Consider the following 17,779-nt stretch of genomic DNA (forward strand, 5'->3'; position numbering starts at 1 on the left):
ATGAAGACTCGATGATAACGTCTATGATGGCAGATTCAGCTACTGCCTGTTCTGTGATGCAGCCTCAGGGAGGCTCTTTGTGTTACTTAATATCTGCATCTGTAAGTCTGCCCCCTACTGGCAAACCTCACAACTACAGCGTTGTGGCTTTAAGTCCGTTTCTGGGAACTGAGTGTTTCTTGTGGGTGTTTTTCGAAAGAGTATTCAACATACACCCCAAATGGCTTAATTGCTGGAGGATGAACCATGTGGTTGTGATTTCTGTGCTCGATACCGTCCCCTGAGGAACATGAGTAGATTTTTGTGGTGAGCGGTATCCATGCAGCTTCTCACACATCATTAATGGCTTCTCAATAAAGCCCTGAGCACTGGAACCCTTTAAAAGACAGTGTGCTTACATAGGACCAGGAGAGAGAGTACAAGACGGCCCTGCCACTGCCCGAACGCAGTGAAAGATGGGGGGGGGTCAGAACAGCAGATCACGTCTGGGACCTACAGCTCAGCATGACCCCTAGCAGCCTGAATCGGGAGGGAGATCCAGAAAGGGAAGGCTGTAGCCTAGTCCAGGGGATGTAGAGAAAATGGTCTGGCGATGTGCTTTCAGCGTGGTGAAGAGACATTTGATTGATCCATCCATCCATCTTCCAGCTTCTTATCCTGCCCAGCGCCATGGGGCCATTTGATTAATGGTTTTCTTATATTGCTCAGTGTCATGGAATCTCAGTCGTGCCACTTTCAGACGGCCAGGATTTTCTGAATCTCCTTTACTTAGGAAACGATTTGAATGTAAAGTTTCAGACCAATCGGGTTAGCAGTTTGGGGAGTGGGGGGGGTCCTGCATTCGGCTGAACCACTTCTGGCTCCCATCGCTCAGCGACTTCCTCTGTGTTTTCTACAAGCCCTGAATGTAAAAGATAATTTAATTAAAGGTACATGAGCACAGGGGCAGAACATTAGCAGGAAATGACAATTCATTCAATTTGTCCAATGCAGCCACACACAGTCCCTGATGTATTACTGAAGTGGCTGCCATGGTAACCTTATCATCCCTTAAATATTTCCTGTTTATATATGTCACTGAGCGATTTAGCAAAAGCTGCCTGTCAATAAGACCAATTGCTCTGAATGGCCTTCAATTTAAATTCGTTTGGTCACATTAGTTATAGGGGATTTTTTTTTAATGTTACATTGTGTGACACGTTTATCTCAGTTTAGCGTAGAAATTGAACATTAAAATCTGTATTATCACTGCGTCCCCTCTTAAAGCTCCCCGAAGCTGTCCAGTAAATCTGAAGCTGGCGTCCAGACCTCCTGCACTGGCATCCTGAGCTGCTTCTAAGCATCTCACTCTGATGTTCTCAGTGGCCACGTTAATGTGCTTCGCTTACAGAAAGCCTGACGCTGACTGAAATTGCAGCATCCAGACTTAACGAAGTGGACCACTTGTCCACTGGTCTCTCTGCTGTGGAATTGCCAGACCATAAACACGTTTGTCTGTGTTGCGGCAGCCATGGCCTTGAGATAGCCAGACCCTGTTTCTTAGGAGGAGGTGATCTGCACAGGCGTGACGTGAGACTGGCAGGCATTTTCCTGTGAACATGAAGTTACATAAAAAGGATGAACTTGAGGAGTTACCAAGCATGGAAACATCAGCTTCCCCCAAGACTTCCTCAGTACAAAGAGTTACGCATTTCCCCTGGCCTTGGCTTGTGGGCCCGGCAGGCGGAGTGCAAAAAATATGTCTATTTATCACTTTGTTTGTTTGTTGTGCCACTCAACCATCAATCAGATTCAAGGTAGGATCTGAACCAGCAACATACAGGAATGTGTGTCCAAATGCCGTTCCCAGTGTTTCAATAAAGGGAACTCTAAATAAGAAGTGTTTCTGGGAGTGGGACAGCAGGATGGAACAGAGCAAAGTGAAACAGCCCAGAGTTTCTGTGTTACTGTGACTTCACCATACATGCCCAGCTGATACATGGACGTTACATGACACAGAAATGCTGGCAGGCCAGTGGTGCTCTGTGTCCATGTTCTAAGTTCATAGACTGATCTGTTGTTGAGTTTATCTTGTTCTCTTCCTTTAGATGTTCTAAGGGAGGCCAAGGGTTAGGGGCCTTGCTCAAGGACCGCCACAGAGGCTTAGCCCACCGACCACACACTGCCCTTAGCTGCCTAACTCTTGGCAGACGAAACCTGCTGAATTATTTTATATTAGTAAACTTGAGGTCCGTCACCTTGGTGGTAAACACTCCGCAGTACGACCTCCTCAGTCACCCTCCCAGCACTTTCTTTGTTGTAAAGAGAGACACCCTTGGAAATTAAGTCACGGTTAGCTGCTTTTGCACCCCGCCCCCCCGGAGTCTGCTCTGGGCTTTTGCAGCCTATGGGCTGAGAAAGATAACACAGAAATGACACATGGCTCCTTTGCAGGTCTGTCCTGTTTTGCTTTATAGCATAATAAAGTTTTATTTTACAGCACGGGCTGATAAGAGACGAGTTATTTTTATTTCCACAGCTGAATCTCTGAATCTGCTTCGGCGGACAGGTTATGGTCAGCAGCTGAAATAAACTCACTGGCTGTGAGTCTCATCAGTCAGAAGCGTTATTCAGACACATCATACAAGAGCTATAGAGTTATAGATGCTCGTGTTGACGGAGGCTTTGCTACATTATGTTACCAGCATGACAGCAGTGTCTGTGCATGCACTACCTGAGCACACGCAGCCCCAACTAGAGATTAGTGTCATTTCAGAACAATTTAAACAGAAATCAAAGTCACTAGCACAGAGTTTAATCATATGTAGGCCCATAGAACAATTTGCTAATGCTGATTGATTTGAATTTGATGAATGCATTAAATAATTAATATTAAGGCAAAAAACTGTAACAATGCCTGTTACTGTGAACAGCCTGTGATTTCAGACCAGTTGTAATCTTGAGGAGCTGCCTGTTTACGATCCAGCAGCCTGCCGTACTTCCGTCTGTAGGTCTGAAGACGGTAGTCGATTGTTTGTTGGTTTTAATGCAACGCTGTAATATTATACACGCTTTAAACAATGGAGAACAAAGCGGTGGCCTTAACGCTCATTTCCAAGGCTTTATGTCTCGTGCTTTGAACACGCGAGGAGAGTGAGAGACAAAGTGCGAACGCTTTATGTCAGCCCGCTTCGTTTGCGTTTGGAAGCTTTCTTAGATCTTGCATATATGTATATGTTTTAGAAATGACATAAGCATCAGAGCAAAAGCCCCAGTGGCGCAGTGAAGACGTGGAGCGAATCCGAACGGGCAGCCGCGACGCAGAGCAACAAGACGCCGATTCCGAAAACATAATGATCGCTTTGCACTGCGAAAGAAAATTGGCTTCGGAATAAAACAGCCACCCCTGGTTGCACTTGAAGCCGAAATGTATCGGTAGCGCTTGACAAGTGCAGGAACAAAAATTAGAGCATAGAAACATTTTGAAAGTCATGCTGTTAAATTGCCACTGGCTTATTCCAAATCGATCCGTGCAAGACTTTTAACAAGTTGGCGTGCGTAATATCTCAACAAATCCCTCCCATCTGGACAACTGACAGTGACAAAAAGGCTGTAGTCTTTTCCAGGCGGGAATAATAATGTAACTCGTCAGGTATCTTATATCGGCAGGACCTTCACACAGGCAACTGTTTTTCCAAATAATCTCCTTCCAAGAATGTCTGCAGCTTCTTTTCATTAAGAAGAAACAGCTGCGGCTTCAGTCTTTGCGGCGTCTTTGCGCTTATGATATATTGATAGTGAGTCCTGCTTTATTTCTCTGCGAGGCAAAGAACCATGCGAAGCGCAGTTAACCTCATGCCATTCCTCACATGGGAGTAAGCGCCTGCCCGTAAGTCCCGTCCGCCTGCTGCCAGTGTCTGCTCACACGCGACGTGGGTACCGAGCCAGTCACCGTCCGGTGCAGGGCCATGTCTCTGATCACAGCCCTCCCGACTTCACTATACCCAGGACACTTGATGGACACTTAAAGGCTGCAGTTCATTCAACCACCGCGCTAATTTAAAACAGACACAGTCTTAGTTTGATTAATGAGTGATGTGCAGATGTCGAAGTACAGCTGATGTAAACGCAGGGCGTATCTTTAAATACTGCGCGGTCACATTATGCGTTTCTTCGGTGCGGTTTCTAACTTTTAAATGAAAGATCAGTTTTCATAGTTTATGCGCAGCCAGTTTCGTTTTGGATGACTTCCCCGCCGATCGGGTGGCGTGTTTCGGCGTGTGTCTCTCTAGGCTATGAATCGGGGTAGCGCCAGTTTTTGATGGAAGAGGACGGTGCGCGGACCCGCCGGCGCTTGGCACTCATTTAGTTCGGTTATACTGCTTTTATTCGGCAGCACTTAAGTCCGATATGGGCTGGGTGGGGAGGGCTGAGGTGGGGAGGGAAGCCGGGACGAGCGGCGGGGAAGGGAGCTGGAGCGGAATGAGCTGGGAGCGGCACAAGCAGAGACGGGACGCCGGGGAGACGAACCGAGCAGCGGGGGGAAGCTCCGCGGGCGAGGGATTTTAAACAGCCCAGTAAGCTCACAAATGACAAGTTTAAAATGACGTGGGGACTGCCGCTCGTTATGAGTAGCATCAAATTGAAGTCTAAAGGCGACAAATCTAACAGTATTTGTTTATGCATGCCAGCATTTTGGGTGCAGTCGGTAATTTAAAAATATTGTCACTGGAACTGCATATTTATAAAACAAATTTTCAAGACCGACTTGGGTGTTTAATACTTAATAGGTACTTAATGTTTTGCTTATTATATATAAATTATTTGATCCATAATATTGCAAAATGAAAGGGCTCGCGCAGGTCGGCGTCACTGAGACCGGGACACCTCGCTGGGTCTGCGCCTCGCAGACGGAGCAACTCGTGGACGGAGCGCCTCGCGGAAAACGACCGAGCGCGCGCAAGGTAACGCGCTCCATGCATACATGTTTAATTAACTGAAAAGCCTGTTTAATTGCATTCCGCTAATTTTAATGTGTGGATGGATATTTTCAGACAAAATATCAATTTCAAAAGTAAGAAGAGTTAAAAATGCACTGGTATTTAATAATTAATGTTTCGTTGTGAACCTGTCTTGTGTTTAATGTACTTTCTGTGTATTAGATTTTTGTGTATAAATTCGGTACTTCCGAGGAATCCAAAAATGACGTAAATATAAACGGACCTTGGAAAACAGCCTCAGAGAATTTGTTGCGGATCAGAACATTTCTATCTATAATGAAAATGATTTGTAAATATTTTTCTCGTAGTGAAATTTTGCAGTAATAGTTACTTGATATGTTTACGGATGTACAGGAAATCAAAAGACATTAGTCGGTCAGTATTAGCAAAAGCAATGGCACTTATTTTATTCTGGTTAATTGGCTTTTCGTAAGTTGCGCGTTCGGTGGTATGACTGCTGTGTCGGGATCATTCTCCCTTTAGAGTGGGAATTGAGGTGGATACATTTCAGCTGTTTCATTAATCCCAAATATAAACCACCTTAATGTGTCTGTTAGCGTGCCCCGTTATCATACCTGCAAAATTAAGAGCTTAATTCCAGAGGTATTTAAATATATTTTGATGTAAAATTGTTTTGGTCAGTTTGTCACTCTTGTTATTAAATCATGAGGCAGTAATTTTGTTATAACTGTTTTTTTTTTTTAAGTTATATTTCAATACTTAATGACAGTTCAAGTAAGATACTCTTAATAAAGACAATAACTGAATTTTAACTTCATTGACACCCGGTAACACCTGTGGTGGAACAAGCAATTGTATTTTATAAAAAAATAACAAAGATAATATTAATTAGTTTTTTATTTGTTCTTATTCATGGAATTAACATTAGTCACTGGTGTCATAGATGTGGTGTAACACCGGTGACTGTAACACCGGTGACTGTAACACCGTTACTGTAACATCGGTGACTGTAACTCCAGCGACTGTAACACTTGTGACATTCTGATTAAAATAGAAGCTTTTAATTGCTGCCCCATGAGGATGAGCTGCAACTATTTAAAATCAATTATATAAAAGATATATGCGATTATTTTCACAAAAATTCCACTACCCAGCCCATACAGTGCATCAGATTTTGCTGCACAAGAAACAACATTATCAATAAATTTTATAAATAGAACAAGCAAGTATGGATTTACCTTCTCATTGCTTGAGATACTTCCTCTATGATGAGGTGGAACTGCTACAGTAAATGTAACATGTCTCCCCTTATCTGTGTCCCATAACTCCTGACAAATTTCATTTTTAAATGAGTGACATTTTAAAAAAGTAATAATGTATCTAGTAAAACTTGAACTCTGTAATAAGTAATGCTTTTTAAAAATAGTTTATTCAAAATGGTCTCTCTAATGTTGAAATCTGATTGTGTAATGGGCTGTTTTACAGGTGTGTTGGCAAACATGAAACATGTTAAAGGGGGAAAAATCCGACAAATCATAAGGGAAATGTGTTATTTAATCGTACCTTAACTTTGCATAATATTTTCAGCGTGTTTTTCTGCCGTGTCTCCTGTGTGTCTCTGCAGATGGGAAAGGAGCCGACGTGCATAAATCACTATATTTTTGTTAGGGGTCCGTGCTTGAACAATAGTGTCAGTAATTAACTTTTAAAAAAGAGAGTCACGCTTCAGAATGGCCTCCCCACGCCGCTGACGGCGTGTTTGCAGTTTCTCTCCCAGGTTGGCCTCTGCTGACTGTAAGCGGCTGTCCCTCCCATTGCAGACGAGTCGGCGTCCGCCATGCTCCGCAACGCCTCGGCCCCGGAGGAGTGCGCCGCTCCTGCTCCTCCCAACATCACATGCGTGCGGACGGACCTCTCCGTCATGATCTCGGTGGTCTCCATGACCGTCGGCATGCTCTCCAACACCTTGGCGCTCGTCATCCTGATCAAGGCGTACCGCCGCTTTCGCCTGAAGTCCAAGGCTTCCTTCCTGCTGCTTGCTAGCGGCCTGGTGGTCACCAACTTCTTGGGGCATCTCATCAATGGCTGCTTGGCTCTCTATGTTTATAGCTTCTGCATGGACTGGAAGAGCATCGACCCCCACAACGTCCTCTGCAGCTTCTTCGGGGCCTTCATGGTCTTCTTCGGCCTGAGCCCCCTGCTGTTAGGCAGCGGCATGGCGGTGGAGCGCTGTCTGGGTGTCACGCGGCCTATCTTCCACTCGGTGGCGCTCACATCCCGGCACACCAAGCAGCTGCTGGCGGCGCTCTGGTTCTTGGCCGCCGTGGTGGCCGCGCTGCCCATCCTGACACGCCGGCCTTACCGCGTCCAGCGTTCTCGCAGCTGGTGTTTCTTTGCCGAGGACAGCGGCCATTGGCTGGACCTTCTGCTGCCGCTGCTCTTCGCCTGCGTGGGGCTTCTGGCTCTCCTGGTGTCTGTTCTGTGCAACACGGTGACGGGCCTCACGCTGATGCGCTCCAGAATGCTCCGGCAGAGGCAGCGCCGTGGTCCCACGGCACACCACCTGGAGATGATCTGTCAGCTCGTGGCCATCATGCTGGTCTCCTGTGTCTGCTGGGGCCCCATCCTGGTGAGCAGCCACATTAATTCCCAAGCCTCACGCCTGTGAAGTCGGTCTGAACTCGGGCTCAGCTACAGTGCTGAATAGTTTGAAGGTTTTGGGTGACCCTGATTCCCCAGGGACGGAGTGGAGTAGCTGGTGGGGTCACTGTGTGACACCCTGAAGCACAAACCACCCCCCGATCAGCTGACAGGGGTCTCAGCTCTGAAAAGAAGGCCGACAGATTCCTTCCATGTAATTATCACCTTCCCAGAGAGTCGTATTCACACTATCAGGAGCGTCGTACGGGCTTTGAGGGCCGTGAATGAAAACGCGAGGACATTCGCGTGGAGAAATGACCAGCTGGAGATCAGCCGGAAAACAGCCACCCCTGCAGATGATATGACCTTCATGGTCCTCATCCCGCAAGCTCTGCCAAGCTGTAATTCTCGCCTGTTTTCAGAATAACGAGTTATAGCCTGTTAAAGATTTGAAATTATTTAATGATTAAGTAAAAAGGGGGTCTATGGAAAGGCCGTAAAAGTCTGTCTCTGAGATCAGCGCGTCGCAGACTAGCTGCCCAGGCAGACAGGAGGACACAGATGCTCCCTTTCGCCGAGATGCAGTTTGGCTTCCGTCGTCAGTCACATTCCTCAGTGTCGAGCTGACGTGTTGCCAGGCACGCTCTTCAGGGCATTGTGTTTACCCTCCGTTATTACTGTACTGCAGATCTAAAGGTAGATAAATACGGCACTGTACTGCAGTGCTGCGACATGCAGGCACGGACCGGGGAAACAGGGGCGGGAGTCGGGTGAATACGGGGTTTAATTGAGGGGAAACACACTCCGGAACACAGCACCGCCTTAATGGCCGCAGTCGGGAAACGTACTTAAGCGAGAGGATCGGACGAGCGGGACATGACACCTGCACCTCAGGCTGACAAGCTGCTGAAGCTACACAGTGTTTTCAGGAGCTTCTCGAAGCAGTGTGCCGTTCGTTATTACTAACCACTGTATGTAACACAAGTTATGTGACAGGATTTATGGCGTCCCGTTAGAAAGTACGAGTTGCCTCTAAGTGTTCTTAACTTGGGGACTGTCTGTTTGTACACACACACACACACACACACACACACACACACACTCACACACACACATATGTTTGTAATTATATCTTTGTGGGGACTCTCCATTCGTTCCTATGGGGAAACCTCTAATCCCACCATGACCTGAACCCCAACCCTGCCCTGACCTTAACCATAAGTAACCAAACTAATTACGAGACTTTTTATTTTTTTTATTACATTCACAGATCTTTGATAGCTTTTCATCACATTATTAGGGATATTTGGTCACCATAATGTAATATAAATCTAATTCTTTCACATACACACACACACACACACACACACACACACACACACACACACACATACATATATACACACACAAGTTCCTAAGTTCCCCTCCCTTTACATAGTGCTGCCCCCTGTTGGTTGTGTCTCCTTAGGTCAGCGTGGTCGTCCGCAGCGCCCAGACCGAGGGCCAGCAGGGCTGCGGCAGGATGCTACTGGCCGTGCGAATGGCCACCTGGAACCAGATCCTGGACCCGTGGGTTTACATTCTGCTGCGCAAGGCTGTCCTGAGGAAGCTGTTCCGCGTGGCACGTAGCTGCTGTGGTACCCACCTCCACATCCTCTCCAGCTGGAACTTCAGCACCGTCAAGGGCTCCATGCCCTCAAGCACCTGCCAGAGCTCCACCCCCGAGGGTGGGCAGGGCCTTGGCAAGGTCACCGTGATGGAGGTCACCGGGACCCCGCCACTGTGTGTCTGAATGTGGCCGGCGTGGGAACGCAGCGCCATGCCGGTCCGCTGGAGGCCTGCCTCGGCTGACACGGTGTGCCTGCGTGGATGGAAAGTCCCGGAGAAGTGTTCACCCTGTGCCAATGGGCGCAGGCCTCCATTTGTTGCATACCTCTGCATCACGTGACCAAAGAGGCCATGCCGAGTGTTAACCGTCCTGATGGGATGCAGAGCGAAGGCTGGTGGTCTCTGCGTGGGCGGTGTGGGAAGTCACACGAGATCCTGCTGTCCCTCTAAACCACGACCTCCCCTGCAGAGCCAAGGAGAGTCACTCTGGGACCCTCAGTCCTGGGCAGTGTGACATCCTGGGGGCAAAACAAGTACAAGCCATGGCAGAAACATCATGAGAGCTTGAAGACACGCTGGTTTCTGTGGGGGGAGAGAGGCACTGTGGTGACACTGGGCAGCGGCCACCTAGGCCCCCGCTGCCATCAGGCCCGGACCACGGTGCCCCCACATGAACAGCATGTCTGTCCTTAAAGCTGCCTTTATCCAGCCTTTTGCTCAGGATTGACGCCACAAACTTGGCTCCGCTCAGCCTGATATTCTCCGCTTTCAGTTGAGTTACTCGCCCGAGACCTGAGAGGATTATTGCCGCGTTTCTCTAAGCGTGGGGAATGCCCCCCCCCCACACTGGCACCCGCCATTCAGACCCTCGGTCACGACTGAACGATTTCAGATGCTTTATACAAAGTGACATACGCGTACTGTAGAGAGGGGGGTCAGTCAGGATCAGACCGCGGAGCGATTACAGGTTAGGGGCCTTGCTCAGCGGCCCAGTGGTGACATCACTCTGCTGACCCTGAGACTTGAACCGATGACCTTCTGGTCAGACACAATGTCCGAGAGCCACACAGTGCCCCAATTCCTTGTGCAAGTGTGGCATTATGGGACATTAAGGTAACATAACTTTGCTATCCCTTGATGAACCAAACTTATTTGGTTCATCAAGTTGTCAGTGAATCTATCAGTTTTGAACAGTAATACTGTGGAGGCGGCAAAGATGAATAAATACAGATTTATTTTGAAAGGGACAGTTTTACTCCAGTAAGAAGCTTAGATTTAATGCTGTACAAAGTGCTGCATGTTTCAGAAATGTCAGCTTTAATGTCAAAACTGTAAATAACATTCATAATGACACTTGTATGAAATGTTAGGTGTGCATTGGTGTAATTGCTAATTCTGAGGCATACTAATCAATTACCTCTCGTGTGTTTTCTGCAACCATGAATGAAACATTATAATAATATTGATTTAAAGTGACCGTTTGGCTCCTTGATGCTGAGGATGGAGTCACTCGCTGGTCGTTTCATCAGTTTTTTAAGAAGGGAGGAACTGAAAAGCTCCGGGATCCCTCATCTCCAAGTCATTTTCACTGGAAGTTTCACACGAATGTAAAGAGACGCATCTTTGCGTGTGGAGATTCAGGCTTGAAGTGTGCCGTGTCCGGGCCGTTTCCGGGTCCGTCGTCCGTGTGCATGTTTGTCTGTCCTGCCCTCTGCCTGCATTCCTGGGGCTCGCCACACACGCACTGTGAATGTACACATTATTCGCTATGCACATGTTCTCTAACGGAGAGACAGAGCTCTAATTAAACCTCTGCGGACTACTGTGTCCTGACATGTCCATCATTTTGATAAAACAAATGCAGCAGCATCATACTGACGTAACCTGCCGTGGGTTATTAGACGGAGTGATTTAAGGTAAACGGTCTTTTTCTTTTCAGCACCAGCCAGCTTCAGTCCAGCATTTGCTAATGAAGTATTACTTCTGTGTTTCGATATGATTCACTTTAGAGGTTCTGAATACACCTCTGACAGCACATTGGCAGCGTTAGCTGATACCGCGACTCATATTACATCGGGATTCAGAACATTTTAACGCCATCTTGTGGACACCCAAAGAACACCCAACCTAAGAGGCATAGCATACAGCCTACCTCAGATTAGTCTACAGTTGGGCAAAATCATTAACGCAAAGCCTAATATATATAAATTAGCTGAATATAATATAATTTATTGTAACTATGTAATTTATTGAATAACGTACTGAAAGAGGAAAACATTTTCACATCATAAAGTTGAAATATTGAGATAGGGTACAGCAGGAGCATCTGCGCTGTGTAGATTAGATATTAAGAGCTGAACGTAACATATTACAGAATACAATACACACTCTCACATACCAACATTAGGACATATATAACTTCAAGGCCATCTGTTGAAAACTTTATTGTAGACCTGACTGCATACATTATTGTAAAAATGCAATACAGAATGAGTCACATAGTGAAAAGGTTAGAAAGTGAAAATGAAAAGAAACATCACTGGTCATTTCATCCTTCTTTACTGTTTATAAAGACAGAACAGGAACATCTTTTTAATATTAGCAAGACAGTGTCCAGAAACATTTAGCAGTAACAGGCAAATATTTCAGTTTGTTAAACCCTACAGTCCCTTAGAGCAGATATTTCAGTTTGTTAAACCCTACAGTCCCTTAGAGCAGATATTTCAGTTTGTTAAACCCTACAGTCCCTTAGAGCAGATATTTCAGTTTGTTAAACCCTATAGTCCCTTAGAGCAGATATTTCTGTTTGTTAAACCCTACAGTCCCTTAGAGCAGATATTTCAGTTTGTTAAACCCTACAGTCCCTTAGAGCAGATATTTCAGTTTGTTAAACCCCACAGTCCCTTAGAGCAGATATTTCAGTTTGTTAAACCCTACAGTCCAGGAGAGCTACAGTCCAGTAGGTTTTCTATGCTACCTGGCTTTAGATGAGCTACACCCCTTCCTGGTATTTACCTGAGAACAGGTGTGACTCATCAGACGCCAGGTAGGACAGAAAACCTGCTGGACTGTAGCTGTCCTGGACCAGACATGGAGAGCCCTCGCTTAGGGTAAATTCCCAATTATCCTGATAGGAGCTGAAATGGCAGGACCCTCTGGTGTGAGGACTGGAGCTGTTCAGAAGGAAGGGTGCAAGCAGCTGGACACATCGTATGGTGTACACACACACACACACACACACACACACACACACAGTGTCATGCGTTTTCAATTCCTGTACAAATCAGCTGCATGTGAAGTTGATTTCGTCCTTTGAGAAGGGATGTACATACTGCCCTGGCATTTAAAGGAGACAAAAACAATTAAATATGCTAGTGAACGAAGAGGAGAAATGGCGGCAGCCTTCAGATGGACTAAAACCTGCTACTGAGCACAGAAATGTCACCCCCCTGTGTACTGAACACACTGTAGAAGCGGCTTCCCCAACATCAGCACTGACATGTGGACATTCAGAAAAGCAGTGCATTTATTTCCACTTTTTCTTGACTTTAGCATGTGCTTGTCTGCCACACCTTGGCAGGGGGGAGGGAGGGGCCCCTCCCTCCCCTCCAGACAGTCATAATGAACGTATCCAATGGGCAGTGGATATGGGAGCGGACCACAGCTACTGCAGCAGTTCAGAGGGGGCATGGCCAGCCCTCCCCAGCTCCGCCCCCACGACTTCACAGCTCATCGCCAAGGTGGGGGCGCCGATAGGCATCACCGGTCAGCTTCTCCTGAGCCTCCTTCATTCCAGACACGACTGCGGAAAACAGACAAGCCGATTAGGAAACACGGACCGCGATTTACTCTACCGAACACCGCGGCACACTGCACTTCATTACCCCCAGCCGGCATCCGAAATAACACATCATCTGTCGTTATTCAGTCACTGCTCCATTCTGTGTCATCAAATGTGCTCCTACCTTGATCAGCATTGCTGTAGAAATACTTATAGTTGGGATTCCCATTTTTGTTGGTGATTTCAGGCCGCACCTTCCCACTGGGATCTGGGAAAAGAAAAGCATAACTTAAGTTCAAGGGGATGTTATCCATCCGTCACTGCCGCCAGTGGGATGAAGGCTGATCACCAGGCACTGTGTGTGAGGTCGCCGGTCAATGTTTGACTTAAAACACGGGAAGGTAACACCACCGCCACCAAAAATCAACATATGCACATTGTCCGACTGACCTCCGTCATCCTCTCGTACACACCACCATTTTTCAGCACAACAGTGTTATTAGTTTTGCGATCTCAAGATTAAATACTGCGATATAACAGTGACAGAGCATAAAGGATCATTCCTGCTCCTGCATCACTCACATCCTCCCCGTACTCTGAGGGCCAGAGGGCACCAGCAACACAGACTCAGGTCTGGAGGCAGGTGAACATTTATTAGCGGTCAGCCCTGCACTTCAGCTTACCAAGGAAAAGGATTCTGGGAATGTAGCCACCATCGGGGCTGAACGCTTCGTCCTTTGGCTCCTCGTCATCCTATAGAGAAATATTTCTCATTTTAAAGCATTTTAACCTAAAGAAAACGATGCTCATTAACTCTTTAAGGGACAGCTGGGAAACGCCACAGCCAAAGATCACAACATGAATGAAAAGTCGGCACCATCTGGTGGGTCTGTAGAATAGTGTTATATAGTGTATAGGGGGGGGTGACTCACCACCAAGTTGACCATGATGAAGTTGTGGGACAGCTCGGAGATTTCTTTGGATTCAGCAAACTTGGGTTTCAGGGCTTCAAAGAGAAAAGTCAAATAAATAGCTAAAGAGAGTTTACAATAAGTCAAACACTAAAAACTGGTCAGCATTTTTTTCAGTTCAATTCAAATATGTTTGTATAGTGCATTTTCACAATACCACACTGTCTCAAAGCATTTCACATTATCCCTGCCCAAAGACCCCAGTGAGCAGCCAGAGGTGATGGTGGCAAGGAAAAACTCCCTAGAAGGAAGAAACCTTGGGAGGAACCAGACCCAAAGGGGGAGCCCGTCCTGCAGGGGGCAGCAGAGGAAGCCCTAACCCTAACCAGACCCAAAGGGGGAGCCCGTCCTCCAGGGGGCAGCAGAGGAAGCCCTAACCCTAACCAGACCCAAAGGGGGAGCCCATCCTCCAGGGGACAGCAAAGGAAGCCCTAACCCTAACCAGACCCAAAGGGGGAGCCTCTCCTCCAGGGGGCAGCAGAGGAAGCCCTAACCCTAACCAGACCCAAAGGGGGAGCCTCTCCTCCAGGGGGCAGCAGAGGAAGCCCTAACCCTAACCAGACCCAAAGGGGGAGCCCGTCCTCCAGGGGGAGGCAGAGGAAGCCCTAACCCTAACCAGACCCAAAGGGGGAGCCCATCCTGCAGGGGACAGCAAAGGAAGCCCTAACCCTAACCAGACCCAAAGGGGGAGCCCATCCTCCAGGGGGCGGCAGAGGAAGCCCTAACCAGACCCAAAGGGGGAGCCCATCCTCCAGGGGGCAGCAGAGAAGCCCTAACCCTAACCAGACCCAAAGGGGGAGCCCATCCTCCAGGGGACAGCAAAGGAAGCCCTAACCCTAACCAGACCCAAAGGGGGAGCCTCTCCTCCAGGGGGCAGCAGAGGAAGCCCTAACCCTAACCAGACTCAAAGGGGGAGCCCATCCTGCAGGGGGCAGCAGAGGGAGCCCTAACCCTAACCAGACCCAAAGGGGGAGCCCATCCTCCAGGGGGCGGCAGAGGAAGCCCTAACCCTAACCAGACCCAAAGGGGGAGCCCATCCTCCAGGGGGCGGCAGAGGAAGCCCTAACCAGACCCAAAGGGGGAGCCCGTCCTGCAGGGGACAGCAGAGGAAGCCCTAACCCTAACCAGACCCAAAGGGAGAGCCCATCCTCCAGGGGGCAGCAGAGGAAGCCCTAACCCTAGCCAGACTCAAAGGGCGAGCCCATCCTCCAGGGGGCAGCAGAGGGAGCCCTAACCCTAGCCAGACTCAAAGGGCGAGCCCATCCTCCAGGGGGCAGCAGAGGGAGCCCTAACCCTAACCAGACCCAAAGGGGGAGCCCATCCTCCAGGGGGCAGCAGAGGAAGCCCTAACCCTAACCAGACTCAAAGGGGGAGCCCGTCCTCCAGGGGGCAGCAGAGGAAGCCCTAACCCTAACCAGACCCAAAGGGGGAGCCCGTCCTGCAGGGGACAGCAGAGGAAGCCCTAACCCTAACCAGACCCAAAGGGAGAGCCCATCCTCCAGGGGGCAGCAGAGGGAGCCCTAACCCTAACCAGACCCAAAGGGGGAGCCCGTCCTGCAGGGGGCAGCAGAGGAAGCCCTAACTCTAACCAGACCCAAAGGGGGAGCCCATCCCAACAGCACCGGCAACAGAGGAAGGTCAAAATAGTCCAGTACAGTAAAATTGTGTATAATCCAGGCATAAATGTGGAAGGTCCAGCTGATTCGTCCCTCGTCTGCAGTGTAAGAACATGCATTTGAGGTCCTGACGTTGAGCTCACCTTTGCAGGCTCCACACCACGTCTTGTGGATAATGACCATCACTGGCAGGCCACTGTGGGAACAGAGCAGACAGACAGGCATCAGAGGGGGCAGTGGCAGCAGCAGCTGACCCCCCTGGGATGCAGAACAATTAACAGGCTAAATTTCTCTCCTGGTGACCAGCAAAGTGACCAGAGGAAACTGCAGGATTTCGGCAGAATACTGGAGCAGTGATGAGCAAAGCATATGGACAGGCACCCAGCTGGGCTGCAGTACCTCGCCTCAGCCTCCTTCTTCCCATCCTCCAGTGTTCTCCAGTGGATGTTCTCTCCAAATCCTGAGACGAAACAGAAAAAAAACATTGCACCAGATCACAACAGTACAATATGTCTCCTGTATCGCTCCTACAGACCACGGACAGCGCTTTTGACCGAATACATGTAAACAGCAGCCCGATCAAAACGATAACAGCAATGCTGTTCATTCATCGTTTGCAGAAATGCCCATTATGAAATGTGCATTATGAAAACAAGAATATTTCCTGAGCTGCAACCGGGAGTCGGCCGACTCTGCACATCGGAGACCCCAGAGCCTTAATGCTGGAGACCGGCCCTCTGGGGCGGTTCATAAATCACGAGAAGCAGGGTTGAAACATGCCATTAGCGATCCATTCGCCGGCATTAATGTCACAGCAAGAGGTGAACCAGATTCCACCGGCACATATTATTAAAAGCGAAATATTCCCCCGGGAAGAGGATATTATTATCCTCCGCATCCACGCCGGCATTCTGCAGCTCACCCACTTTGTATGATGACAATGTCAGATACCAACGGAATTACCGTGATGGTTGTCCCTTACCTCTCCCATTCCCTTCAGTGGCATCCTGAGCACAGGTTACGCTGAGAAACCCAACGAAGCACAACAGGGCGAAGTTAAAGAGAAGCTTCTGCATGGCGATCTTTGTTAATCTCTGCAATCTGAGCTACCACCTCTCACCTTCTGTCATTTTACATGGCTTCCAGGATCTTTCCACCCGGACGCGACGTCAAAGGGGGCGGGCCATAAAGGGATGCCAGACGGTAGCTTTTTAAATAGAAACCAAGTAATTGTTTTTATTATTGGTAGTAACAGACTGCGTTCTAGCGTGTGTTTATTTCACTGGCTTCTGATTAACACAATAAAGTCGTATAAATTAAAGTAGTTTAAGGCAATGAATGTGAATATCATACTTGTCGGACTAGAGCGCTATTTACATTATATATGTTAGATTTGGTGTAGTGGCGGTACAGTGGGCGGTGTCCACAGTCACAGAGCTGTTCACGTGACTTTCCGAATGAATGCAGTGAAGTATCGCGTTGTTCGGAACAACTAAATCGTATTCATAAAGATTCATAATTTAGTTCAATTTAGTCCTGCCTGTTTTATGTCAAATCGGTCCAGTAGGAACCAAAGCATCACGCCATAGGGAGCGTTTCTTCCCCACCGCAGCCCGCCTCAGCAATAAGGCCAGGAACACAAGCTGACTCTTAACCCTCACCCTGTACTGTAATTTTGCACGTCTATATAGCTATGCCATGCCTCATACTGTGAACCTTTTGCGCTGTTGCACATTCTTGATTTAAATGTACAGTTATTTATATATTTGAATCCATCATGTATACCATCTACCTCTGGCACATTCTTGCCGCCATCTTCCTCTTAGTGTGCTTTAACACCAGCAAATTACTCCTGTTGTATGCGCTATAGAGGTAAAAACCCTCCTTATCCTATACATTCGTTCCCACTGCTATATCATTATTTCACATTCTTCAGTCTATTTATATTATATTTGTGTGTGTATATACTCTATTCTGATCATGAATAGCAGATCTTGTATTTCGCAGATGGACCTACAACATCCTTGCAGTAGACGTAAAATGAGCCTCACCGAAATGCATAGGTTTAGTGAATGTCCCCTTTGCGTAGAGGGAAATCCTCAAAATGCTATTAACTGTTATAAAATATAAAGATCTGAAACATGGCGATGTATAATTGTCAGTTTATTCTTAAAAGAAGATACCTTTGGTGGACAGTATGTGGCAAGAACCTTGGACACCTTG

At 47.8% G+C, this 17,779-nt stretch overlaps 2 protein-coding genes across 4 annotated transcripts; one reads left to right on the top strand and one right to left on the bottom strand.

Annotated features, from left to right (window-relative positions):
• The first annotated feature begins 3,354 nt into the window (after nt 1-3,354).
• On the top strand, nt 3,355-11,010 carry ptgfr (prostaglandin F receptor (FP)). 3 transcript variants are annotated; one of them, XM_048990042.1, is made up of 4 exons: nt 3,355-3,868; nt 4,831-4,943; nt 6,761-7,569; nt 9,049-11,010. In XM_048990042.1, the coding sequence occupies exons 3-4, from the start codon at nt 6,778-6,780 to the stop codon at nt 9,370-9,372; spliced, it is 1,116 nt and encodes a 371-aa protein (XP_048845999.1). In that variant the 5' UTR covers nt 3,355-3,868; nt 4,831-4,943; nt 6,761-6,777; the 3' UTR covers nt 9,373-11,010. The 3 variants fall into 3 exon arrangements, with proteins under 3 accessions (XP_048845999.1, XP_048845998.1, XP_048845996.1); XM_048990041.1 differs by having other exon boundaries at nt 4,842-4,943; XM_048990039.1 differs by lacking the exon at nt 3,355-3,868 and adding an exon at nt 4,454-4,556.
• Nucleotides 11,011-11,616: 606 nt separating this feature from the next.
• Nucleotides 11,617-16,732, bottom strand: txndc12 (thioredoxin domain containing 12 (endoplasmic reticulum)). Its single transcript, XM_048989772.1, has 7 exons — nt 16,539-16,732; nt 15,956-16,016; nt 15,700-15,752; nt 13,902-13,975; nt 13,653-13,722; nt 13,154-13,237; nt 11,617-12,990 (listed from the first exon to the last, which is right to left on the bottom strand). The coding sequence occupies exons 1-7, from the start codon at nt 16,630-16,632 to the stop codon at nt 12,911-12,913; spliced, it is 516 nt and encodes a 171-aa protein (XP_048845729.1). The 5' UTR covers nt 16,633-16,732; the 3' UTR covers nt 11,617-12,910.
• Between the last annotated feature and the right edge of the window lie 1,047 nt (nt 16,733-17,779).

The sequence above is a fragment of the Brienomyrus brachyistius genome, chromosome 21 (assembly GCF_023856365.1).
Source record: "Brienomyrus brachyistius isolate T26 chromosome 21, BBRACH_0.4, whole genome shotgun sequence".
Lineage (NCBI taxonomy): Eukaryota > Metazoa > Chordata > Actinopteri > Osteoglossiformes > Mormyridae > Brienomyrus > Brienomyrus brachyistius.